The 25,977-nt window shown below is 40.3% G+C and overlaps 3 protein-coding genes across 9 annotated transcripts in view; 1 reads left to right on the top strand and 2 right to left on the bottom strand.

Annotated features, from left to right (window-relative positions):
• Positions 1–5,578, bottom strand: part of SKI (SKI proto-oncogene) — a 137,949-nt gene extending 132,371 nt beyond the window's left edge. The window contains exon 1 of the mRNA XM_075114303.1: positions 5,492–5,578. The gene's annotated coding sequence lies outside the window, so the exon portion shown is untranslated. The remainder of the gene's footprint in view (positions 1–5,491) is intronic.
• A 10,441-nt stretch (positions 5,579–16,019) lies between these two features.
• FAAP20 (FA core complex associated protein 20) lies at positions 16,020–22,629 on the top strand. Its single transcript, XM_075114368.1, has 4 exons — positions 16,020–16,254; positions 17,846–17,993; positions 18,707–19,335; positions 20,697–22,629. The coding sequence occupies exons 1-4, from the start codon at positions 16,154–16,156 to the stop codon at positions 20,767–20,769; spliced, it is 951 nt and encodes a 316-aa protein (XP_074970469.1). The 5' UTR covers positions 16,020–16,153; the 3' UTR covers positions 20,770–22,629.
• Positions 22,630–23,696: 1,067 nt separating this feature from the next.
• Positions 23,697–25,977, bottom strand: part of PRKCZ (protein kinase C zeta) — a 69,815-nt gene continuing 67,534 nt past the window's right edge. For all 7 annotated transcript variants that reach the window (XM_075114310.1, XM_075114304.1, XM_075114307.1 and 4 more), the window contains one exon: positions 23,697–24,949. In XM_075114310.1, the coding sequence (XP_074970411.1) occupies positions 24,862–24,949 (88 nt within the window). In that variant the 3' untranslated portion in view covers positions 23,697–24,861. The remainder of the gene's footprint in view (positions 24,950–25,977) is intronic.

Here is a 25,977-nt window from a genome sequence, read left to right as displayed (position 1 = left end):
CATACACTCAAGCACATGAAGGAATAATTTTCTATATACTTTTCAATACACTAAAAAGATTCAAAGACTCTGTCCTTCTTTACTTTCTTCATGAAAACTGTGTCAGAGAACAGATAAAACCAGGACATTTTCATCATAAAGAGCTGTTCTGACCTCTAGGTTATGTTAATTGACTCGGGGAAAGTAGGGGAAAATTTCCTAAAAACATTAGAAAGTAGTAACTGTTAAGTTCAGTCTAAATAAGTAATCAGTATTAAAAAAGATCTAGAAATATTTAGGATATGGGCTTCAATATACAACCTGTCATGAATGGGATTACACAATCAACATAAACTACCTATTTTTCCCCTATATTCCAGACACTGTGCATAGACCCGTATTACTAATTTAAACAAGTCTGAGCTTCTTCTGTGGGAGTGTTTCGTGCCACAATACACACCCACAATATCAAGCTACCCACCTCTAAAACAGGATGGCTGAATGCAAAATGCCCTGTGTGAACGGGCTTTGGCTCACAACAGCTCTTGAACCACAATCAGAAACTGGGAAAGTGCTAGCCAGCCCAGCCAAAACCATGCAAAAGCTCTTCCAACAATATATCCATGTACAATGCAGTTCCAGAGCCCAGAAACCTTTCCCTGAACTGGTTGTTTACCAGCATACCTGTACTCTCTGATTTCTTTCTGTACTGCTTGCAGAAGTTTTAAGTTTGGAAGCCATTATGCATATTGGCCATTTCCTGTTGACACAAGTAGTCAGAAGAGGGGAAACATCTGTAGATGTTGCTGTAATTCAAAGGCTATCATCACGCAGCCTGGAAAGACAGAACTGTTTCTCATGTGCTTAAACTCAAGGAAAACCTCTGGTGCCAACCTGCTTGATGTGGCATAGTTTGAAGAGGAGGACAAGGTCTGAACCATCAGGGATATCTTACAACATTCCACAAAATCTGTAAACTACTAGAAACAGGAAAAGTACCAATTTACTGAAAGAACAATGAAATGGGTTCTAAGAATGAAAGGCAAGGTAGAATATTTCCAGTTCCAAGTACTGAGGTTATCTACCAGCTCAGTAGAAAAGCATCTGGTAGAATATGATGTATGACCTCCATCTAAGCTTTCAACAAGTCCTCCATCAGGGTTTCAAAGCACTCACAAAAGTTACACCGTACTGACAAACTAAGGCAAAAGAACGAAACAAAGCAATTCTCTCAAAAAACAGGACAGCTGGATAGAAGCACAGATTTCCTGTGCTTTTAACCAGTCGCGAGTGCACTGCCTCATCAAGCCCACGCAGGTGATGGAAACTCATCAGAACCAAAGATCATTATGCAAGAAGAGAACACAAGAATGGTAAGACACATTCATCCAGCAACTCACTTAAGCCACAACTCAGAACAGGAAGTTTCACAGTCAGGCTTTCAATTCCCACACCAAGTTAAATCAATCTAAATCAAATACATTTAAAAGAAAAAGCCCTGAATGGAAAAAACAGTCTCTTTATGCCACCCACTACCAGAAAGATTATTGTTCTTGCTTCAAAACTATTTCTGATTTAAAAGCTACTTGAATTTAGAAATCCAGGGACTGATTTTCTCTCTGTTTGAATTTCTACACAGGAAAAATGGGTAATTTGTACAGTTAGCTAAGCTCTCCCACCCCCCCACCCAAAATAGGAGGGGAAAGAAAAAAAGGCGGGGAGGCAGATGGCCACTACTGGATTAAAATAAATGTATGCTGATACAATACCACTGTCAAAAATCCCACAGGAACAAGCATTTTTAAAAGTCTTAAATCAGGCCTTAAAGTCCCCCCTTTATTTTTTTCCTCTCTCAAAAGCTTACTTCTCTGATCCACAATAATTTTGGGACCAAGATTTTGTATCTTGACATCAAATGCCATTGGTGATATTTTCAGCACAGGAATTGCTCGAACTTATCACATAGAGTGTCCCTACCCTCTTCCTGACATTGGCCATGACTAGGTGCTTCACAGGAGAGTTTAAGACACTTCAGGAGGCACCAGTCCAAAAAAGAAGTCCCTCCTTCACCATCAAGTGTTAAAAGGGTTCTCTTGTTTCCTCTCTAATGTTGTTGTATTTTGTTTTAAAGATCATTGCTGTAAAAAATCTGGTGTTCTTCTAGCCATACAAACATCCCATCATTTCTGAATCCTTCCACGCTCTCAACTTTACATCCAGTAGTACATAGTTAAACATGTACATATATACACGTATTTGTGCTTCATGGTACGTGTTATAAGCTCAAGCGTGTGCTTCCACACTGAAAGGGAGCTAAAGCAGGAAGGGTCCACTTCTGCACCCTCTTCCTCTTTTTTTCTGTGCATTTATTACCAATGAAGGGTATCAGACATGACAGCCCTAGAGACTGAGGTCCTTTGTCTACACAAAAGGTCCAGTTCCGACAGCATGAGGGTGGGACTTCACTTCTACACTATTTCAACAGTATGTTTCAATCAACAACGCCTAGAGAAACTTCCAAGAACCACCAGCAAAAGTAAAAGGAATGAGCAACATTAAGACTAACTAGTCAAGGTTCTTTCTGAGAGTTCTTTCTGAGAACTACCAAGGAAACCAATTAAGACCAATTGCATTCGTCATTTAGGCTGGAACACATCTGAGACCATGTAACTGCTTATTTACGGGTCACTTAAAAATAACCCAATGGAAAACAACCATTAAGTTGCTACTAGCACACACTGGATTTGAAACAGCAATTGAAGTTTCTCATTTCATTAGCAAAGCAGTCTGTTAGCAAAGCACACCACTCCTCACCAAAAGCAGGCTTACAAAAGTTCGGGTACGAAAAGGGTTACTGACATACATGTTAAAATGTCAGCAAAATATGCTGCGCACTCTGTTCCCTAGAGTGATTTTATTATTATTTTTCCCACTAACAGCAATTCCGCAAGTACAGAGGAGTCAGAAAAAGAAATCTAATGGAAGCAGTTGTGAAACTGTCCCATCTACTTTTACCATCCACATGGAAAAACAGACAAAAAGAATGACAGGCATACTCCAGGGTTTTCTTCTCCAGTGTAAGTCCTTAAACCTTTTTTTTTCTTACTTTTTAAGGAGATAGAGTACATTCTGAATGTGTCTCTTTAAAGTCAGATTGTGACTTTTTTTCACCCACAAGAAAAAGTGCAGTTTCCCAGGTTCTTACTGGAAAGTTTTCTTGGGAAAATATTGCTCCAAAGTATTGTTTTTATACTTTTGATTCACTGGTTGTATGACTCCTGTAATGCTTTAGTAGTGTTTTTAGCCCACGAATGTTTAATAACTTAATCCATCCTGTTTCTTACAGTATCTTCTTTTAAGGATAATTATATCAATATGCTTCTGACATTTTGTAATCCAAATAATTTCTTTTTTCTAGATTTTGTTCTCAGTCAGGTGATTCAAAACAAGACTTAATGGTACACTCCCATCCCTCACAATTTTCTGAAAAAGCTGCTGCACAATGAAACTTGATAAATAACCAAGAAAAATGGAAACATGGATAATTCTGCATAGCACTGTGTTAAATTCTCACAGCTTTCTCTTTTAACAAGGAAGTTCAAGATTAGCTATAATCTGCTGCATTTTCTGAGACAAAAATATCGTGTATATATTTTGTGTACACCTGCCCCAAGAAAGCTTTGTTTTGTTGGTTTGTTTTTTTTTTTTTTCTTAAAAAAAGCTGCAGTGGGATGTGTTCTGTGACAGGCTAAAGATAGATACCCATCATTAAATGCTATTGCATATGGCATTTAATAAAGACCCTAACCATATCTACTTACAACAGTAAACTATCCAAGAAGCTAAGCAGGCTGAATAGGCTTATGGAAGCCTTTTTGAAAAGCTACATACAGTCTTCTGCAGGGGAGATATATTGTTCAGCTCGATTCTTACCAAACTTCTGTGCTATTTTGCCACAGTCAAGCCTCAAAACTTCCCACAGAGTTTTGGAACTCAGGAATTAATATTCTTTATGGTTCCACAGACTGGTTTGGGAACTACTAGTTCATCACTTCAGAGTTTAGCTCCTCCTGTCTACACTAAGGCAAAAATCAGGCCTCCTCCACTGCCTTTTCCAATGCTCCATTTGTAATATAAGCTAGCAAAATACCTTCAATACGTCTGTTGCACCTGATCCTTATTTAGAACATTCTAACTGTAAGTTTACGTAAATTATTAAATGTAGTGACAGTGATATCTAATCATGTCAAACAAGATCTGGTCTTTATTGCGTAAGGTCCAGCACTGCCAGGAAGCAGTCCTTCTGCCGATGAGTTTGCAAGTATGGGAGTGACGTAGAGATGAACACGGAGTTGGTCAAAAGGCCCGCCTCAGGACTAGTGACAAAAGCAGGTTTCTCAAAGCAAAGATCAGACTCCATTGTACTTTTCTGCCTCCACATCAGATTAAAAGACAACATTGCAGACTAACTAGAAACATCTGGCTTTAACACAGTATTTGCTTTTATTGCTACTTAGACTACAGACACATTCTAAGGCAGTCAAAGAGAATTTTGGTAGGCCTAACATCTATTGTCCTCTCAAAGGTCCTGTGCTTAATACTGAATGAGGGAAGCGGTAAAGCTGCTTCTTAGCTGTTTATAAAGGAAACCAGAAGATCCCTTCATAAGATGCTATCTTCTTTCCTTCCTCTCACTGTATTCACTGTGTAACAGGGGAATTTTAGCTTTGTGTTCCCTGTCCCGTACCGCAACCAAAGGCTCCAAAGGGGACCCCTCTAGCACACAAGATCAGACCATTACCCATTAAGTCTCTTGTTCTTTGTAACATTAGAGATTATTCTATAACACATCCAATATGTATCTGGTGAAAATTGTTACCAGAATGTTTCAATCTCAAGCTCCCTCTCTCTGTAAATAAGTTACAGAAAGGAGCCAACTGACAGCACTTGACAACATGAAGCATGGTGCCAGAACGCAAACCAATAAAGCTTCTTCTTGAATGTGACAAAACGCTTATTTTAAGCATACTGAGACAATAAAGTGCTGATTAACGAGCAGCATGTTCTTCAATGAACTTAGGAGTGTGTAGTCCTGTGCTAAATAGAGAAGATGCTGAAGGTATGCAGTCACAAGTATGAGAACAGCTCCACATAAACGTACTGAAATTTAGCTTTAAACTAACTCACATTAATACCAGTAACAGACTATCTTCAGCTACATAGAGGGTTGACTCAGTATCACAGACATACTCTTCTGAACTCATTAAGTGTAAATACATGTGTAGGGTTTATTTCTCAACTAGCTAGCTTACAGCTGTGTCTGATATTTCTACGCTGTCTGTAGTCATGTCTTTGCTACCTTATCCTGGTACAAATGGGTATATTGAGTCTTCAGGGACTGCTAGTGAGTAATTACTTAGAAATTATGATCCCTATTCATAGATAGACTAATCACACGTTAACACTGTGTTCTGCAGAAATTAATATAGACAAAGCTGAAAATAATACTCACCCACAGAGTCTAAAAATAAATGCCAAAATTTCCCCTCCTCGTTTCTTTCTGATTTTTGTTTCCCCTCAGGTGATGACACCATTCTCCTTTCCGGCTCTCCTGAAATGTGTCATGTGGTCTGGGTCACTGACTGTTCTGGGGAACTTCTTTTTTTATGTGGCATTATAGTTTTGGGATGTACTGGGTGAGGCAAATCAAGGGTCTGTTCATTAGACCAGAATAAACACCGGAAGACACTGGTTTAACACTGCCTCGAAGAATCAGATACCTAGAAACATATTTAAGTATATATAAATAAGATAGGAAGCATAGACACAAGTGTGATACGCACTAATTACAGTAAATGTGGCATCTTCAGCTGCATTACCACGAGGAAATATACTCCTTCAGAGTATTTTTGGTATGACAGACTCCATTTAGCCCAGCAGCTCAGCCCATTTCAGACTTCCAAAACCAAGCCAATTAAAATACCAGAAGCTTATTGAATATTGATTGCTTTAGATCATGCAATTTAATGTAGCCTTGTTTCATGCAAACACAGGAATTTTTAGAGCACAAGATCCTTCAAATCAGTAAAAAGGGTAATAATTTAACAGGAGCACTGCAGAAAATACTTGCAGTTCCTGCCAAGCAGACAAGCTTTCCAAGAAGTGGACAGAGAGGAGCCCCAGTAAAACTACCTGATGATGAGGATGAACAATCCTAGTTTCATACGTACTTCTGTAGTACTGATATGCCCTCATAAATATACTTTATGACCTAATACATTTTCCAAAAGCATCTTATGAGGCAAGTATAACAAGTTTCCATCTCCCAGATGAAAAACATGAGGTCAGTAGGTGTGAATACAGATGGAGCTGGTTCTAGAAGTGGGATGAAAAAACTGGAGTTCTGGGATTATGCTCCAGACTTGCCTCTTTTGTGGTGTTTTAGAGAATTTGGTGAAGGGAGGGGAGAAGAATCAGTTTTTCATTACACATTACATATATACACATGCAATCCCTGTCATAAGGTGGCCCCAACCTGGTCTAAGACCTACCTCAGCGCACATAGTAAAACTCCTCATGCCTGGAGGACTGAAGCAGAAACCCATGGCGGTGATTCTCTGCATGGAGGGCACACTGCACACCACAGGAATAATGTAAAGCTGCCAGATGCATGCTCCATTACATTCTTCTAGTCCTGAAGGAAAAACACTTTAAATTCAGTAATATATAATATTCCTGTTAATGTGAGACAGGAGACTGGCAACATGCCACTAAAAGAGCCAAGCAATGGAAAAAACAGGGTAGTAGTACAGTCTCACAGTCTGAAGCAGACAGACCTATTGTAAGCTGTCTCCATCCTTGGGGCTGGATGGTCCAGGCCGATTTATGAGCACAATATTTACAACTAACACACATGAAATACATTATGAATAGAAATAAATCTCCTAACATGCACAGAGAACAGCTAAGATAAAAGATTGCATATGGTAAACTAGGTGAATGTTTGTCATTAAAAGTGCCCCAACTTTGGGGCAAAGGAGGCTGTACATTTGCACTTGTGTTTATCAGTACTCTGGAAGACACAAGATATTAGGCAGAGACTTTCAGAAATATGTCCCATCTTTTAATTTTTTTCTAGTGAATTCAAAGCTGATGAAAGATGCTGTGTTGAAAGACCTTGAGAGTAAGACACTGCTTGAAAGGAAGATTAGTCTTATGCCTATGCAAAGACCCAGTGAACAGCAGGCTGGAGTTCAGTTCCCAGGCCTCGCATTATGTCAAGCAATATCCTTAATTTTTGTGCACCTGTGCTCCATCTCATAAACAGGTATAAGTATGAAATACAATAAGAAAGGGCTACTTTAAGGCCAGAAGGGACGACTGTAATTAAGTATTCTGACTTACTGCATCACACTACAGGCAGTAGAAATTCCCCCAGTTAATTCCTAAATTAAATCATCACTGAACAGATAAATTCTTCAGAAAACAACCGTCCCTCACTAAATAATGTGACTAGCAAATGGGGATGTCAATTCTAGTTTCTCTGTAATTAAGAAAAATGAAACCCACTCCCAAAGGAACTGATGACAGTTTCCTACTGATCACTCCTGTCTTGTGAGCCTTGTACAGCAGACTACATCAAGCAGGGTTCCTTAAATCTGATTTGTTTTTAGAGCGAATGTGAGGCAGCTATTGCTTAAATGCATCTATATTTGACATTTCTGCCTGCAAGACTGCACAGGTCATGGATCGTATCTCACCACGTCCAGCCAATCCAATTAGGCCAAACCAGCTTCTTGTAAGGACCTGGATCCAGCTCTTCCGTTGACACTGAGGTTGAACAGTGCCATGTTTTTTTGCAGCTCTTTGTGATGTTGACTTTTGCCCAGAGGGATCTGGAGAGAAGCTAACCAACTCATTTTACACAGGGCACAGAACAGCCACAGAGAGCTGCGAAGCTGCTACTTTTCCTCACAATCTTTTGATAAACATCTGATTCCAGTATGGTAGGACATACTGGGGAAAAAAAGGGTAATAATGGAACCAGTCTGTGGTACAAAACAGAGTAACTACTTTACCTAACTAAACATACTTCCTGCCCTAAAGCAGCTTCACAACATGTTGTTTAAGGAACTACACATCTCTTCAGATACTTTCCACTGATTAAAAGGGAGCCATCAAATTTCTGCAAGAGCAGTTCAGAGGCATTGAAGGAATAGCAAAGTAGATTTGGGCAACAAGAGAGGTCATCTGCGGAAAATACTCCAAAATCAGCCCAATTTTAAATTCACTCATGAAATGAGAAGTAGCGTGAAGCAACCGTTTGACAGCAGTACTGTTCGGATGTGGCAGTGAGGCATCATCTTTTTTTTTTTTTTCTTGAAGTAGTCCAAATGGATTTGATTTACAGATGTTGGGAGCTGCAAAGTGACAGTAAAGGAAGGCAAACACCTACTTTAATATCTCTAACTATGTGTCATGGTTCTGTCATAACAAGATATATTCCTGGCAGAATGACCTTTCACATTGACAATGTCACAAGATAGTTTCAGTTCAGTGGGTACAAGGCAATGTAAATAAACCGAACTCAGCCTGTGTCTGATACAATTAAAAAATTACATAGAGGGAAAAAAAGAAACTATAGCTCTACTGTATTTTACTGCCAGGTCTTCTAGATTCGTCCCATTTTGTATTTCTTTTATCAAGTTAAGCACTAACGAAGGACAGAGGGAGAAAGAATATGAAAAAGGAAAGAATTTACGAAGGGCAGCATATTTCCAGGACATTTCCGTAATGCAACAAAATTATTGCACCATTAGACTGCAATTAAATTGCTCTCTTCTCAGTGAAGATTTATACTTGCATCCACAGCTTTGACTGTACCTTCAGATTTACTAGATTTTCTTTCTGAAACACTAGCTAGTCCTTAAAATATTGCAGAACTGACTAAGCCTACTATCCACATTTGCTGAAACAATAAATAAATACTCATCTATGGAATTACATTCTATTTTAAGTTGATTTTACACACCATTCTAGTTATGGATACCATCACACCACATTAACTAGTCTTGGTAATTTTGCCCCACTGCTTTGTGGTTTCATGCCCATAAACAAGATGATCTTCTGTAATTACTACAGCTATTATTTCTGGAAATTCTTTTATATTTGTGGAGCCCTTTAGCATGTTGATTTCAAATGAAGGAACGATACACAGCAAACAGGAGGAATTCAAACTGCTATTGGCTGTTATACCGTGAGAGGCACTTTAAAAAAAAAAAACAAAAACCAACCACCAAGAAAGCAAGCAAGAAAGAAATATGAAAACCTCAAGCCATATTTGATCCTAAATTCAGAGCCAAAATCCTTTAAAGTATGGGGAGATTATACAACTCCCTCAACAGAATTCTAGGCTGGGCCACAGAACCCACGGGCTTCGTGCCATCAAACCTAATCTTTGTTTGAGATCTGAAACATTCTCTCCAACAGTTTTCAGTCACATTGCAAAATTGTGAGAGGAAGATGAAAGGCAGATTCTCCCCGCCTCTCTTACACTAACCCCAGGGCCTAGAAACATCAGGACTTGATTTAACCAAACATGCACTGGGCCAGAAAAATGATGCATGATACTAGGGCTTGACTGCAACACAGACAACTTCATCTGATGCACGGTTTTCCAACACAATCACTGGATCACCTCAAACCCTTGAGCAGACTGTGCCCGAATTAGATAGCCAGCCAAAACGCATCCTCTCACTGGCCAAAACGCAAACAGCAAAGTCACCTGAGCCTCTGTCAGTCAAAATGCTTCCTCACTGTGGAAAAGCACACATTACCAAATAAACAGGAACCTCACAGCTTCCAACAGGCAACATCTTCAAGAAGCTAAGCCTCTGGAGCCTCCTCGCTATAAAGCAACTTATCCTTGCAGAGCTACTGCTAACAAAAAGGTCTAGACCTTTCTCCTTAGTCAGCTGAACTCCTCTCCACTGTCTCTCTCTTCCAACAAATTTACTGTCTCAGTCTGTATCACATAAAGGCTGGGCCAAGCTAAACCTGCTGGCTCCCAAACAGGCTCCTTAAGCCTCTAGCAAATGAAGAGCAAGATATTTGTTTCTAGATCTCCAAAGGAAGGTTAGAGGCAGGGAGATTATAATCCTAACCACTCTCACACCTGCCACCCATTCTCAGTGAAGGAAAGATGCATTTTAGTATCTGGGAATTACCAACAGATGAACCTCTTTGTCCAAGCTTAGGATATCATCTATTACAGATGCTAGCTCTCTTGTTTCTTGGTGCATAGGGAAAAAGTTTTCTTTCTGTGAAACAAGAGGGTGAATATAATTGTTTATTTTAGTGCCGGTGTGTAGGGGAATAGACAGGGATCGGCGACCGGAAGATCACGGGCTGTGACGGAAAGACAGACTCCTCCCCATAGGAGTGGCAGGAACAGGAAGCGCAAGAGCTATATAAGCGTGTGACGCAGCTAAATAAACGGACATTTTGTATCCATCATATTGATGTCTGTGCATCACTGTCCCCAGGGTGGGTAGAGCCCTGTGTCCCGGAGATATGTGGCCCAAGATAAGTTCTCCCGTAGAAGCGTACAGCTACACCGGTGATGCTGTTCCCTTCCTTCGTCATTCTTTTTTGCCAGTCCCATCTCTCAATAATTGGGTCTGGTCTGAGGAAGAGCTAGAGCAATTGGACTATCTTCTGAAAATTTCTCCCTTCATCTCCCTCTATTTTAGTGCCCCAGACAAAAAATTAGATCAGTGCAGACTTCTTCATATATGCTATCCAACCTGCTTTGATCATAAACTCTAAATTTTACATGATGCTTACATATAAGCCCTATTGTAATGACGTCAGAGCCTCTAAATACTATCTTAGCACAAATTAAAGCAGTAATTTTCAGAGAACCATTTATCTTTATATGACTGTAAGAGTTTCAGCAGTGCTGCTGTTACTTTTGAGGGGGAATTGTGCAGGCTTCTTGTCAACTTGGTTTAGGTTGTCTAAATTAGTTACTCTTACCACCTCCAGCTGCTGCTGCTGCTGACTGCACGTACATTTACTTTAATCCATCGGCCAAAAGGAAAACAATATTCCTTCAGCGTATCTCCTACAAATAGGGTATGGGGAGGGGAAAGAAAAAACAAAAGAAAAAACCCCATCACTTGTGGCATCTTTACACGTAATAGTAACAGTCTCTTGGTGCCATCATCAGCCATGGCATTTCATTCACACAGAACACTTGTGGGCACATCACATATGCTTTTCCATTCAGTGTATTTTTAAATGTTTCCCAGGCAACTGTTTCAATACAATATGCCTCCTTGGCAACCTGGTACCCACAAATGCCATGCCAGTCTCCCTAATCCTCTTTTTAGGTCTTCCCATCTTGGCATATAAATGTCACAAGGCTGGATTGTTTTGTATACATCCACACAGGTACTGATCTGTCCTTATACTTGGAAAGGGAAGGCTGAATTGAAAAGATGACTTGTGCACCGGATTCCGCAGATAAACAAATTCAGGCCCTGGTAAGCTACCAGAGGAAGCAGGTTTCAAAGGCTCTTCACTGAAAACACCATGTCATCTACAACTAAAATTAGGGAGAGCCTACAAAACTGCCTCCACTCAGCTGCCTTTCTCAGGACACAGCAATGAGCCTGCACTTCTCAGATTGAAAGTGCATGTCATCTTTATTCTCCTGACTATGCTAAAGCAAGTTTTACGCAGCTTTCATAATTTTGTGGCTTGAATTGTAATACATCACGCTGATGAAAATAGTTGGACTTTCCCATTTCACTGTAGACAGTGATTGGCGCTATACTGAGTGAGCCAATATGATTGAGTTACTCCTTCCGGTGCTACATTTGCTGCCACTAGGCTGTAGAGGAGATACGCCGTAAAGTCCATTTGCTGCAGAAGCTTTCACTGATGCTTCGCCATACATACTTCCATCTCCTGTAGTATCTCTGGAGACATTTTCCTTTGTGACATTTAGCAGAAAGCATACACTGACCCTTGAGTGAATTCACAGCCTTTTTGACAAGGTCAAAAAATTATCAACATATACTCCTAAATCGAGGACTGATTATATAAAACAATTAAAACATAATAATGTTTCAATTTTCTAGCAAGGCACAATTTATTCTGAACACTTTTATCTCATACAGGAGCTACCACTACGGAACCAAAGATATTTCTGAAGGACTAAAACTACCTGCAAGCAACAGTTGCCATCAGAAAAAAGTTTTAATAAAAACTGCATATGCTTTAGCCTCAAAGCAGTACATTTAAAAAAAAATAGCTTGTGCATACAATTACATCAGGCTCTGAGACAAACCCAGCAGAAACTATGACATCCCTTCTTCATTGATTACTCCAGAACAACAGCTGAAAATTACAATTTTTCCAGGCTATAAAATGCCTAGCACTCCAAATTCTACACCGGCAGCAAAAATCTCCTCCCTGTCTGTGAGTTGTTGTATCTGTAATAGAGACCCTGCATTACCAGGCTTTCTAATTCTTCCCAAATGCAGAAGCTCTCATTCAATGTTGCAGCTGTTGGGTAGGAAATCAGAAATAGCAGAAGGCGGATTAGTTGATAATGTACCAGTTCTTCCCCGGCAAATGCTGGCACCTGCGTTTTACACTCTCCTCTTTCCCTCAGCCCAGGAAAAGATCACTTGGTTTGTTTGGCAGGCAATTTATAGGCTTTAGTGATTGTGGAATTGCAAAAGGATTAGAATTTGTTATAATAGCCCTTTCTTCCTGAGAGCAGAAGTTAAAACTGAGGCCCACTTTATAGCAAGAATCAGGGACCATGTAAGTAAAGATTAAGCATGTGCAGCTTGATGAGACTCTAAAGGGAATAGATAACTCTTCATGCTGGCACTCCATTTACAAGGAAACCCCAAAAGATAATCTGTGGAAGCATTCTAGCTTCCAAAAGCTCAAATCCCTCGACCACTGGCTCAAATCCAATCAAGGCTGCTGATGATAAAATTACTCTTTGCATTTCTATGAGAACTTTTTTCTGAGATCACAAAATATCCTCATTATTAAATTGCGTAAGGCCCAAGTCAAGCAAGAAGTAATCGGGCTTCCATGTCAGTGGAGGAAATAGTAGATATGACCCTGTACAATGTAGCAGAACCAAGAACAGGTCCCATTCCACACTTCACCTTCGTGCTGTAACTACATTATTAATTCTAGAAAGATGCAGATGAATAATACTGAGGACGCACAATGGACAAAGGTTTCTAGAATGCTAGTTTCAAATCTGCAGGTAGTTACAAAAGCAGGCACCAAGAATGAAAACGTTCACTGATATGCCTGCCCTCATAGGTCATGATGGGTATGTATTAAACAGATAAAAAAACCCCAAACCTTACAGCGTCACATTTTCTGCTAAATCCACGAAATGCAAAAACACCTAGAAGCTATAGCTGCTACAGAAGTAAAGTTTTTCCCTTTTGCTTTTTACAATCAGCAGCTGCAGTCATAATTTTCACTTTTCTTTCTATTATATTCTTTCATTTGTGGCCCTTGTTGCGCAATAACCATCTTTATGCTCAGCTATAATAAAGCTTTTGCAAATGCTATAATGCGTGACTCAGTACTAACAGTACCACACAGCAACACCTTCAGCTTGAAAAACAGACTACACTTTGGATTGCCGTTTCAGGAGAAGTCATATCTAACAAAATAAATCTGTTGGTACAATGCATGATTTAGAAGCAGAGGATTGTCAAAGTACTATCCAAGGGGTCACAGGACATAAAACACTAACACAAACATCACAGGAACAGAAGAAGAAACCCTGTGGCATAAACAATCATTAACATCGATACACCTAGAATTATGTACAGAGGCCTGCAGACATCAGCTCAATCTGATAGTTTTCACTGCCACTCACATTTTTTTAAAGCAAGTTTTTTATATTGTTTGCTGCCGCCAAGTGGCGATAGTCAGTGCTGTGTCTTACATTTCACAGCAGTCATTAAGGCCCGCAAGTAAAAAAACCCAGAATTAAATACTTTTTGGTTTGTCTTCTTCAATTAGCATCAGCAGTTGTGAAACCAAATTTCTACCCCTCTTCTGTCATCACATTTTCAACCACTTACATGGCTGGTTCCCTCTTTCAAGATACACTATTGCTTTATTTATATACATTTCCTCATGCTACTCTTTGCTCTGTGTCTGCTACCGTTATCATCTTTCTTTCTACAGCAGGCCTAAAATCTTCAGATTCAAATTCACCCCTTGCCTCTGGTTCAGCTTACCTGATTCCACCCGGAACTTTTGGGAGAATGCCTTTCCTGCCAAAAAGGGAAAGGAGGACTTACTTCCTGGAATGTCATTTCATCTCACTGGGAAACAGGAACAAAATGAAAGGCAGAACACTCTTTGTAAATGTCCCGGTATTTCTTGGGTACTGCAGTAGCTGTAAACAAATATTAATACCGGAAAATGTTAATCTGCATGACAGTGACTGGCTTTTCCACTGTCATTTCTTTCTTCCGGAATTTAATTCTCATTTTAGTCTGCCTATCACACAGAAGAAATGCTAGTGCTTTAGTATGACCACTCTTTTTTATTTTTCAGCTGGCCTATCTATTGTAGGAACTTACACAGTTCCCATTAGTAACTAAACGCTTTACACTTTGGAGATTTTTATCCTCACTCCTACACAAAAAGAAAACCCATTAACGCTCTTTTAATGTTATACAATGAGTTATTACATACGGTAAAAGACAATACCTCACTACAGATATGGACTTACAGAAACACAAATTACCTGAGTTAACACAGGAAAGCTGTAAGCTGGGCTGCGCCTCCCGATTCTCTGGCTGCACTCTAACTGAATCATCTTCAGCCTGTAACAGTTGGAGGTGGCTGTATGGCTGTACCTGTCACTTCACAGGTTAAATCTTCCAGTCTATTTCAAATATGAATCTATGACCTCTGATACCTGAATGCCATTTTCCTGGTCCAGATCTGTTTGAGACACGTAGAAACTCAGGTCAATAGTTACTTAACACGTTTTTGGTGGCCTGTGCTCCCAACACAATAATTCACAGGCGTAACTTTTAATACAGCGCTGCAGTCAATACTACTGCCTACTTGTTAGTCTGGAGTCCAAGGATGAAACAGTCCACAAGACATTCAGTGCTGCAGAAATGCAGCTATAGAGAAGGAACGTGATCTTGGATTAATCTTTTACCGATAATACATCAGTTTTACAAAAATGAGTGCTCTGTATTCACTCTCCCTCAGAAGCATGTTACCAAAAAAAGACTTTATTTTCTTGTACAGTTTTTCTCACATGGATTATGAAGAATTTAATCAGCAGTCTGATCCTTTTATCTAACTGTTGGAGAACTACAAAGAGTCTCAACATTTCTGTCTGGTTCTGAAAAGGCTGCGGCCTAATCGGCATGTCTATCCATTTCAAAAACTATCAGAGATGGCTCTGCTCTAACAAGTACTTTATTTCAAGTCACCCACCAACATTCCTGCCGATAAAAAAGACAAACTGCATCACTTCAACAGATTATTTCGTGAAAGAGAAATTAGATCACACTCCCAATCGACTCTACTACTCAGATTAACAGCCTTTGTTTCAGCTCTCAGTGTACAGATCCTGGCTATGGGTACCACACAAACCCTGGAGTGAGAAGGGCTGAGCCCACCGCCATTTTGACCCACTCGAGCAAAGCCCGCCACATTCTGCCTCACCAACCGCAGCGCCCCACACAACGCGGGCACGCTGCATTGCCTGGAGCAAGCCTCCGCTCCCAATTCCCGCGCACACCAAAATCCTACGAATACGCGAAGATTAAGGAGTAAAGGGAACAGGAAAAGGATGGCTTTCCTAGGGTAGGACGGGCCCCGCCGCCGAGGGGCTGGGGAAGAGCAGGTTTCCACTCAGGCGGCGGCGGGCGGCAGCTGGCGGCGCCCAGGGGCCCTGCCCCGGCAGCAGGAGGAGGGAGGGGAAGGAGGGAGGGGAAGGAGGGAGGGCCAGCAGCCCGCTCCGCCCGCCAGCGGAACGAGGGGGAACTTCGAGCCGGCGCCGCCTCCGCCCAGACGCGCACAGCACCGCGCCGCCAGCCCGCCCGCAAAGGGGCTGCAGGGGAAGGCCGGGCCCAGCGCCTCAGCCATGTCTGAGGGAGCCGCCAAGCTGCGCCTGAAGCCCAGGAAGGCGCCGCCAGCCTGCTGCCGGGAGCCCAGCCCTGGCCGGGAGCCCCCCCGGCGGCGCCAGTGAGTCCGGGCCGCGTCGGGAAATGGCGCCGTCGGGAGAGCCGGAGCCGCCCCGCCGGGCGCGGGCGGCCGCTAGAGGCCGAAGGGCCTCGCTTCAGCAAGCTGAGCCCAAGCTGGGCCTGTGTCGGCCGTCTACGATGAGGGGCAGCCCCGCCCTCGGGCCCGGGCCGTGAAGGCGCAGCTGGGTCTTCGAACACAGCTGCAGCCCGAGGCGTGGCGTAGTCGCGCCTCTGGCACGTTGGTGCTTGTGTTAAAGGCTCCTTCATAAAGCACCGCCTGTAGCACCTTTAAAAAATTGAGAAGCCAACCGCAAAATAAAGCACAGTGGGCCCTGCGCCTCCTGCTCGTCCTTTGGCACAGAACGGCACCTGTATGGATGGGGCCATGAGCAACATTAACATAAAAAATAAAAGGAGGAGACTAAAAATAATTCCTGTTTTTTCGAGCCCTGGAGTAAGGGAGGATTGAGGAAAGGTGAGGTGAGGAGGCAGCGAGTGGTTCAGTTGTTTCAGCCTGTTGGGATGAGCAAGCATGGCGCCAGCTGTGCCCCTTCCCAAAACAGGCTTTGAAAGGCTGATCGCTCTGCTCTTTGAGGGCTTGTAAGACTCGTCTCTAGTTTCTTCCCAGTGCAGAGTCATTCCTGGACAGTGACCCAAGAAAATGCATCAGTAAGGACTGGGAGTGCTGGATATAGTATTCTGACATTAATAATCTAGCCTTCTCTTGAAATTGCCTTTATGAAGCATTACTTGTGTAAAAAACCAATGCAATTGCCAGCTTCAGTGCAAACACTTTGATGATTTCTGTGCTCCGCAGGCATCAAGTTCGGTAGCTGAGAAGAAAAAACAGCAGCTACAGGTAACTGTTTCACTTGGAAGTGAAACAGTAGTAAATACCTCATTTGTTACAAGGAGAAAGCATGGCCTTTAAATTCTTTTAAAAAATTAGATAAATTTTTTGGTAGCTGTACAAGTTATGTAAGTCATGGTAGACTGTAAAAATCAGTTTACGGGCTAAATAGTGGCTCCATATTCTAGAAAAATCTTGCTGTAGGCTAGATGGAGGTTCCCTTGGTAAACAAACAATGTTATAAAGAGCTAAATCCCTTTTCCTCCACAGGCCATCTTGCATCTCTTTTAGATTAAAAAAATCTGCATTTGCATACTTGCGCCTCCTGACAGATGGTTTTTACGTGCCTCTTTGTGGTTTGACACAGCAAAGTTGTCAAATACTATTGCTTTAGCACATAAAGTGCTACTCAATCAAGAGAAAATAGGTAAGAAAGGAGTTCTGTGTTGCACAAATGGAAAAGTTACATGCATTTTCAATCATGACATCCCAACCTTGTGCTTAGCCACTAACATTAGCCATTGAATTGGGCTGAAAGAGGTTGGTGCACTGCCAGTTGCTGGAAATTTTTAATTCTAGGACTTCTCCTTGGGTAAGTCATAGTTAAGGATAGCTACTTTGTTGTGACATCAGTGTTACATGAGGGGTAAATCAAGATAATTAAGAGGCAAACTAATAGCAGTGCGGAGTATTTTCTTCCCTCTCCCACCCTCACACTCTTGGACTGTCTCTCTCTTTACAGGGCATTGGCTGACAGATGTTCCTGGTTTGAAAAAGACGACTTAAATGAGTGTGAAGACCCATGGATTTTGTTACTGAAAGACATCAGTCAAGATTTGCAATGCACAAATGGGCAAACAGTGCCCAGTTTTCCAGAGTTCAGTGGAAAGGTAGTGTGCTGTCTCCTCTTGTTTGCACTTTGTGTACTGCTTACAATAGTCACAGTCTGCGTGATGATGTTAATAGGGGAAACAGTCTGAAATAGCTTTTAAAGAGATGTTGGTTTTCAGCTCTTTAGTGTCTACCTCTAGTGATGTGACTTAGCATTGTGCTGCAGGTACTATAAAGACAACTTACTGGGGCTTTTTTTGCAGTATGGCAAACTCTTTAGAACATTTTTCTGGAAAGAGGTAACCTGTGTAAGTACCTGTGTAAGTACACTGACTGCTCTGAAGTGTTAGCATCTCCCGAAGGGAATGGAACTGGAAAAGGCAAACTGTAACAAGAGGTTAATTACACAGTAACAACCATTACCCTGCTCTGGTAGTGTTAGGCAGTATCATACCACAAACAACAGTCCTCCTAAAGTAGCAATTTTTTCCCTGAACAGCAGTAGGATGTTTTTTTTCATCCTCATCCTCTCTGAGACATATTAAGAGAGTACCCTATTGTATCAATTTAGAAACATTAAGGGAAGACACATATTGCATAAACTCCAGGAAGTTCTTGATGGCTTTGCAGGCGCTGGAGGTGGATGTAAATAAAATGTTCTTTCCTCAATGTAGTTTAGCCTTCTCAGTATTTGTAATATGTTCAGCCTTGGTTTTATGTATCGATTGAACTGCATTTGTTTGAAGACCTTGTGTATGTGTGTGTGCCACAGAGTTCTGAGGAAGAAAGTCTACAAAAACAAGAAGTCTTTACAGTTGGAATGAAAGACTTTCAGTGGGTATCATTCCCATCTTTTTGCAAAGAAAAATGTCTGAAGCCAAAGGACCTTAGCTCCCATCAGCTAACACAGAGCCAGATCGACCATTTGCATAACGGACAGGGCCAAGCAGATAAACCAAAAAGTTTACCTTCTACAGCTGAAAAAACATGCTGTGTAACTGTTACAGATCAAGCCAAGAACATGGTTGGGGAAGACACAAACGGCATTTCAAAGCTGGATGCAAGTCCTAAATCATGTAAACTCGCTCAGCACAGAACTTCTACACACCACTCGGCATCGTCACAAAGCTCTGCAAAAGCTTTTAGCTTTCAACAGCACTGCAGAGGGACTGTACAGGACAGCGGGAAAAACAGAAAAGAAAATGATAGCAAAGAGCTTCAGATACAAACACATCAAGGGACTATTTTGTTTGGTGAGGCCAGAAACGTGCCTGCAGAAAAGCAGCCTCCTCTTGTGAGCGTACCTGGAACTGAAAGCTGCAAGGAGAAGACTGAAAATCAGAGCGAAGGATCTTCAACTCTTGACAGTTGTCCAATGTGTCTGATCCATTTCAGCAGAACGTCTCTTCTTTAATAACTTTGAGTATACAAAACTCAAAAATGGTTCTGGATGCATTCTCTACAAAATAATGAAAATAGGCAAAACTACTATAAAGTACTTTTTAAATGACAGAACCACCTACTTCTAAATCAGTTTAGAAGTTCACAATTACTACATTGTATTGCTTCAAAAAGAAACTAAATCTGAGCGCTCTGGTAAGCCTTGCTTATGTGTAGAATTAGCATCTTAAAATACTTGAGTATGAAAAGACTTTTTGTGGAATTTGTCTTATAATGCAAAACCCATTTCAGTGCAGCATTCTTGATGGTTAAAAGCCAGCTCTAGAGCTATATGGGTTGATCTCATATCTGTCACTTTCTCTTCGAGGTCTAGACTTCACTGCTACAGCTACATTGGTACCTGGATGCCTTTGGCTGAGCAACTGTGCTCTTAATTTTAGATTTACCTTTCAAGGTCTGGGCAAGATGGAAGGAAGCTGATTTTCCTTTACACAAACCCTGATTAGTACAACTGACACTTCAGTCCTCTCTTGATGTCAGGCTACCTTTATAAAACACAAATCCTCCCTCCTAGCAACTGAATATCTACTGTACAGTAAGAATTACATTGTCTCTTGAAATTACACCACTTCATAGTATTTAGGCTGTCATAGTTGCTCAAAAAGTGATTTTGAACGGATCCTCTTAACATTGCAAGATTTACTTGCTGCAACTTTGTTTTCTTTCATTTGGAGGCTGAACAAGGAGCCAAAATGATGGCTTCGCTAATATTTATAAACTTGTAATTTTATCAGGAGACTTGGACAAGGCTGAATATACTTCAGGTCTTCATGTTCAGTCCTGTGCTACTGATAACTCTGTGCTGATTAGGGTTAGGTTCAATTTTTACAGAAGTCACTGTAAAAAAATTGTCATGTGGGCAGGAGGGAGGTTCACGTCACCATCACAAGAATAGCTCTCCAAAGAAAGAAACCGAAAGCAGACACAAGCAAGCATCCTTACAAGCATCCTTACTCTATCACAAATCTTGTTTCCTGTATCCTCAAGTTGGATGTGGAATAAGGTAATGGGTTTATATCCTGTATCAACAGCCTAACGTTTCCAAGGATAGCATTAATTGTCCTGAGCATGTGGTCTGTGAGCATTGCCTTCTAGTAAGTGACATTATCAAACCATCTAGCAGCAGCTAAGAGCAACTACAGGAGTTTGTGGCAGATTGTGATGCCTCTGAGCGTAGGAATGACTTGCCCACTAACCTACTACAACACTTTACGATTGCTTAGGAAGTGACAGAGTGAAGAATAGCTTAAATAAAAGGATTTGACTTTGTTTCTCACTGAAAAAACCCTCTGTCTTTGCAGACTGTCACAGCTGGATATTGACAGCCATCTTGCCAGGTGCTTGTCTGAAAGTGCTGACGATGTAATGTGGTAAATGCAGAGGAATGAAGAGCAAAGAAACAAGGCCAAGGGTGAACCTTTCTCAAAGGAAAAAAAAAAACAAAAAAAACGTGTCAAGGAAGCACATCCTTGTCTCCAACTTGCTTAAGGATCACAAATCAGTAATTCCATAGAAGGTCAAGTGCCACCTGCCTGTTTGGGGTATTTTTATTTTAAATCCTCTCAAATGTATGTAAAATAGTTCTAGTTCTGAAAAAGGGTGCTATGGGATGTTCCAGAGACCCCAGGGAAATCAGCCTTGGCACTCCTGGAATCTGGGTACTTCTGGAAAAAAAGCACTATTGTAAATCCCTGAAGAACCTGTTGTGTCTGATGCGCCTTGGTTGTTCTAAATCTCTAAGTGTAGACGAAAACAGCTGAACAAAGTAACTATTTTTAACATAATCCAAAAGTTTACTGACCTCTTTTTCTTATAAACAGGTAAGCTGTGAAAGTAAGTTTAGAGTAATTCAAGCATAGCATTTTTCATTATTCTAAGTAAGAACTTACATGATCATAGAGTTGATTCTGTGAGCATATCTATGTTAAAAAAAAAACAAAACCCAGACCAAATAAAGTGTGTGTGTGGTTCTTTAATCTTTCTGAAGGAACAGCTAAATTCATAACCTTACTTAGTAGGTTTCTAAGGCAGTATCCACTTGACTGAGTGGCCTCCAGAAAGACCATTTCTCCTGCCCATTTCACCAGATTTAATCTAGTCTGTCAACCAAAACAGCTGCCTTTTGAATCCATTCCAACCCTCCCCCTTAGAAACCATAAATGTTTGAGAATAAAGAACACCTGAGAGTTAGTTTCAGCTAGAAGGAATTCAGAAGACTGCTGTGCTATTTTAGTAACTACTTAATAGTAGCAGGTAAACATTCTGTAAGCTTGAGAAAAGCAACCTCCTCCATGAGAGACAATAAATGACATTTAGCGATCGTTTAGTACCAATAAATGGCACGGACGGAATCAGCTAGAGGGCGTTGTTCATTTCCCCCGAGTACAGTTAATTGTTTACTGACCAGGGTTTCCTGTTCCTGCAGCACATCGCATCTGGATCACAGCCTCACAGCTCCAGTCGGGGCCCTGTGGAAGGGCTGTACGCAGGAGCAGGACACTCATGCCTCTTGCAGCTGTTCTGATTGCAGCTGCCTTCGCACACGGTGAAGAGCCCAGCTCAGGTGAACGCCCATCAGCCTGAACAGTTTTTCTATCTCAGCAAAGGTCTGCCCTGGACCTCAGAAATGTAGGGCCCAGGTGCAGGGCCAAGACACAGAACACAGAGTACTTTGTCAAACCACAGGAAGAATCCTATAGATTTAATTTACAATGGGGTCTCTCTGAAAAGTGCAAGTTGGACAGAGCTGAGTTTACTGATAAAGAATAACAGTCTATTAACTTTTTCATTAAAGTCTTTAATAGATGTGCAAGAATATAAATGATCTTAGCTGTTATGGGTTAGTATACCGTCTTCTGCACAATTAAAACTGGTCAGCGAAGATCCAACTAAATTATACAAAACTACAAGAACATATTTACTGTTTTACAATCATTAAGTTAGCTAGAATTTTTATTTACTATTTCAAATAAGACAACTATATATCATTACCAGATCCATTTGTAATATATTAGGATTTTTTTTCCAAACCACACATTTACTTACATCCTTCATTTTCTTTTATTTATAAAACAAGTACTTTATATAAAAAATTTCCCCTTCATCATGAACAGAACATTATTCAAACACTTGCACATGAGCAACCAAACTTGTATCCAGCAAACTATTTGGCAACACAGCAACATTGTAATTGCCTGTAAATTTTTAAATAAAAATCAAGTAGTCTTTACAATGTTTGTTTAGCAAATGTGTCTTCTCTTCTTCCCTCCCTCCCTCCCTCCCTCCCTCCCTCCCAAAATGTTCTGAAACCTAGAGAAAAGGTTAAAAAAACCCCCAACCCACATTTCTAATATTTCCATTTTCAAGTCCTATGCCCTGGCACATCAAAGGACAGCTTAATCTGTCATATTTCCATTCATGAGCTGCCTGCAGTCACTCTGATAACTATCGATTAGTTTTATTACCAGGGGAGTTGAAAACACTGAAAAAAAAAATTATTCAGGGTAAATAAAGCAATTGCCAGGGAGAAGGGAGAGAAAAGGAGTAATTAAAAAAAGTCAGATTACATTTAAAAGGTAAATGTTTCCTTTAGTGGATAATAAAGTATCTAAAGTCCAGGCATTTGAGGCAAGTACTTCTTACTGGTTAAATTATTTAGTGCTGATTAAAACATTTTGCTTAATATGAAAAGCTACAGTCCAACAGAGAGAAACCCACTTAAACTTAAATCTGAATGGGATTAATATAACTAAATAACCACAGGTCTGCTTAACTGTGGCTAATGAGGGGATACAAAATGTAGATCGTTAATCAATGATTAATCGAAAGTTTTAAACAATATTTTGGCAGTCTCTTCCTAGCACCTCATGACTTGGATGTGAATCCGAAAGATGTCATGTTCAGCACCTAATGCAATGCTGTACCCTGAGAAAACCATATGTTAAAGAAAGCGAAAGCGTTGCAATTTATCCTGCATTTTACACCAAATCAGGTGAGATGTCATGGCACAGGGTTTCTCTTTTTTCTTCCTTCCCATTTAATTTTTTCCTCTCTCTACAACCCACACGATAGAGTTAAACCAAAATTTAGCAAAAAGAAACTGCCTCTGCTGTTGTTGCTTACGGAGGCAGGTAAATCTTCACAAGCGCCTGTGGTTTCCGATGGCGCTGCACACTTCCTAATCCTCAAATGTAGCGACACGAGCTTCTCCAAGCTGATAAATCGCTAACCTTTTTGACTTGATAGATCCTTTCCCTGCCCCCCACCCCTCCCAGTTTCCATGAGAAGGGATTTGATAGTTACCTTTTGCTTTATCCGATTTCTTAGGTATTCATTTTTCTTCCATTAAAAATATTTACTACTTTGATGCAAATCATTTTACCAAAACATCCCGTTCTCTTACGTAGAATGATTAGTTATTAATATACACTGAATAACTGTAAGCGGACAGTTTATCGTAAGTAGGAGGTGTGCTTTATCAGGAAAGTGTATTTTATATTATGGTTATTCTAAATTTACTACTTAAACTTTAAGGCTATGCTTTATTACGCTCTTGCTCTATTTCTGAATATTTGTATTGTTGATAAAAATACTTTTCAAAAATCTAATATACAACACAACATCATTGTAGGTGTAGGCACTGCTTAAGTATTTTCAGAAATCCTTTGTGTGCAAATTTAGTTTTCTTCAATCTATACATTTTGGTAAACTTGGGGTTTTAAAAAACCAGATTTTGAAATTGATACTTTCAATTCTAATTTGGAATTAATATTGCTGAGTCGCTCTGCATTTCCAATTCTACAAAGATGCAAACGAACATTAGGCTGCAGCTCTGAACTGTGTGTTTCATATGTAAATGGTTACTTAACAAGCAGAACTTACCAGGTTTAAGAACGTTCCAAATATGTAATAATTCTTCAATGCAGTGTATCCATTTAGGCACTTAAACCTTGTACCCAAATTTATGTTTTGATTGCTAATAAAACACAACTCCTTTTAAACATATTTGAGACATTTAGACAGGTACCACTTGTGAAAAAAGGCATCAAAAATAAGCTTCAACACCACCGTAATATATTTTATTCTTCAGGATGTTACACTGTAATATTCTTCAACTGGTAGCTCATTGCACCAAATGTTTGTAGGAAGTGTGTAGATCTCAAAGTTGTTCAGAACCTCCTTTTCCAGGGATGCAATGAACATTTTGATCATGAAACAGGCACAAAATGCAAATTCCTTCATTAATGAAGCCAGTTGTGTCAGTGCCTGGAACTTAAGAATCGCTAAGCGGCAGAAGACACCCACCAAAATCATTATTCTCTTCTTTGATTTTCAGCAGCAATTTTTTTTTTAATCATTGGTCTCCGTCCAAAATCTTAACAGTTCCCCAGCCTTGCATGCATATACTGTAGTTAAGGATAAATTTAAAAGGTCATTCACATTGTCCACAACAAAGATGTCATTCCTTCATACTGTTTCTTCTGTTGACAGCAACAAGGGATTAATATATTCAAATCCTTCAAATTCTGACTGATCTATTCGCTTTATTATATCTCTGAAAAACAAGCAAAAGCATTTTTAGTTTTATCAATTGAAAATACCATTTTCACTGCTGAACTTCTTCAAATAACAACACACCTTACGGAAATGTATGTATATGAAGTTGTACAGAAGCAACAATAAATGGGGAAAAAACTCTCTGAACATAAGAATACTTAAACACTAATGTTTTATCCCAATATCTAAAGAAATATGACTGGAAATTTTAAACTATCTGATAAAAAGTTTTTTCCGCCCCTTCAGTTAGGCAGCCTGCCTACTTGTATGGCCCAAAAAGAAGCCTATAATAAATGACTAGTATAATAATACTAATTTACAAATAAAGATATTTTACTGTCAAGCAAGGGCTGCTAACATTATATGTAAGATAAATGCTACAGAAAAGTCAAGCACAAAGCTAATACTTCTTTAAAAATACGTGTTGTAGGGACAGGAAATCCAAGGGAAGAGTTATAAATTGATGTATATAAAGAGAGACAGAATTTCTTTTAAGATGCGTTGTTCATAAAGCTTCCCGCTATAGCTGTGTGTACACTTGGTGTTTGTGATCTTATTGTCAAGCAGAACCTGCAAAGCACAAACAGGCCTGGCAAATCTTTGGTGTCACACAGAAACCATAACTGAAGCCCTTCACACTTCGGTTTCCATGCAGCTACTCGCTTCGTATATGCTGGGCTCCCGAGAAAGAGAGAACGGGTTGTGAACTATGGATCTACATTTTTAGAAAATTGAAGCCTGAGCACCTAGGTATGCAAATATCCACAGGGAAATCTCCAAACACGCCACTACTTGAGGATGGACACCTGCAGCAGGAGAAAGACCCTGCAACAGTAAGTTTATTGCCACTGGAGTAGACTCAGATTGCTATTTAGTGCTCATATTCACAAATTTAATCAACATAACACTTACTTGTACAAATAATTCCCTGGCCAACTAGCTAATCCTGGGGGCTGACCTGGGATTATAGCAAGAACTGTGTGAAAGAAGCTTTGAAATGGTATTGTCTGTCTTTCAGAGCAGTTT

The sequence above is a fragment of the Phalacrocorax aristotelis genome, chromosome 19 (genome assembly GCF_949628215.1).
Source record: "Phalacrocorax aristotelis chromosome 19, bGulAri2.1, whole genome shotgun sequence".
NCBI classification, from domain to species: domain Eukaryota; kingdom Metazoa; phylum Chordata; class Aves; order Suliformes; family Phalacrocoracidae; genus Phalacrocorax; species Phalacrocorax aristotelis.
This window is presented reverse-complemented; position numbering and strand designations above follow the sequence as displayed.

Bases quoted from the DNA above. Each gene is read 5' to 3' on its own strand.
- FAAP20 (XM_075114368.1), top strand. From the start codon at position 16,154: ATGTCTGAGGGAGCCGCCAAGCTGCGCCTGAAGCCCAGGAAGGCGCCG. The intron at 16,255-17,845 runs GTGAGTCCGGGC...CTCTCTTTACAG, and splicing joins GAGCCCCCCCGGCGGCGCCA to GGCATTGGCTGACAGATGTT. The intron at 17,994-18,706 runs GTAGTGTGCTGT...TGTGTGCCACAG, and splicing joins TTCCAGAGTTCAGTGGAAAG to AGTTCTGAGGAAGAAAGTCT.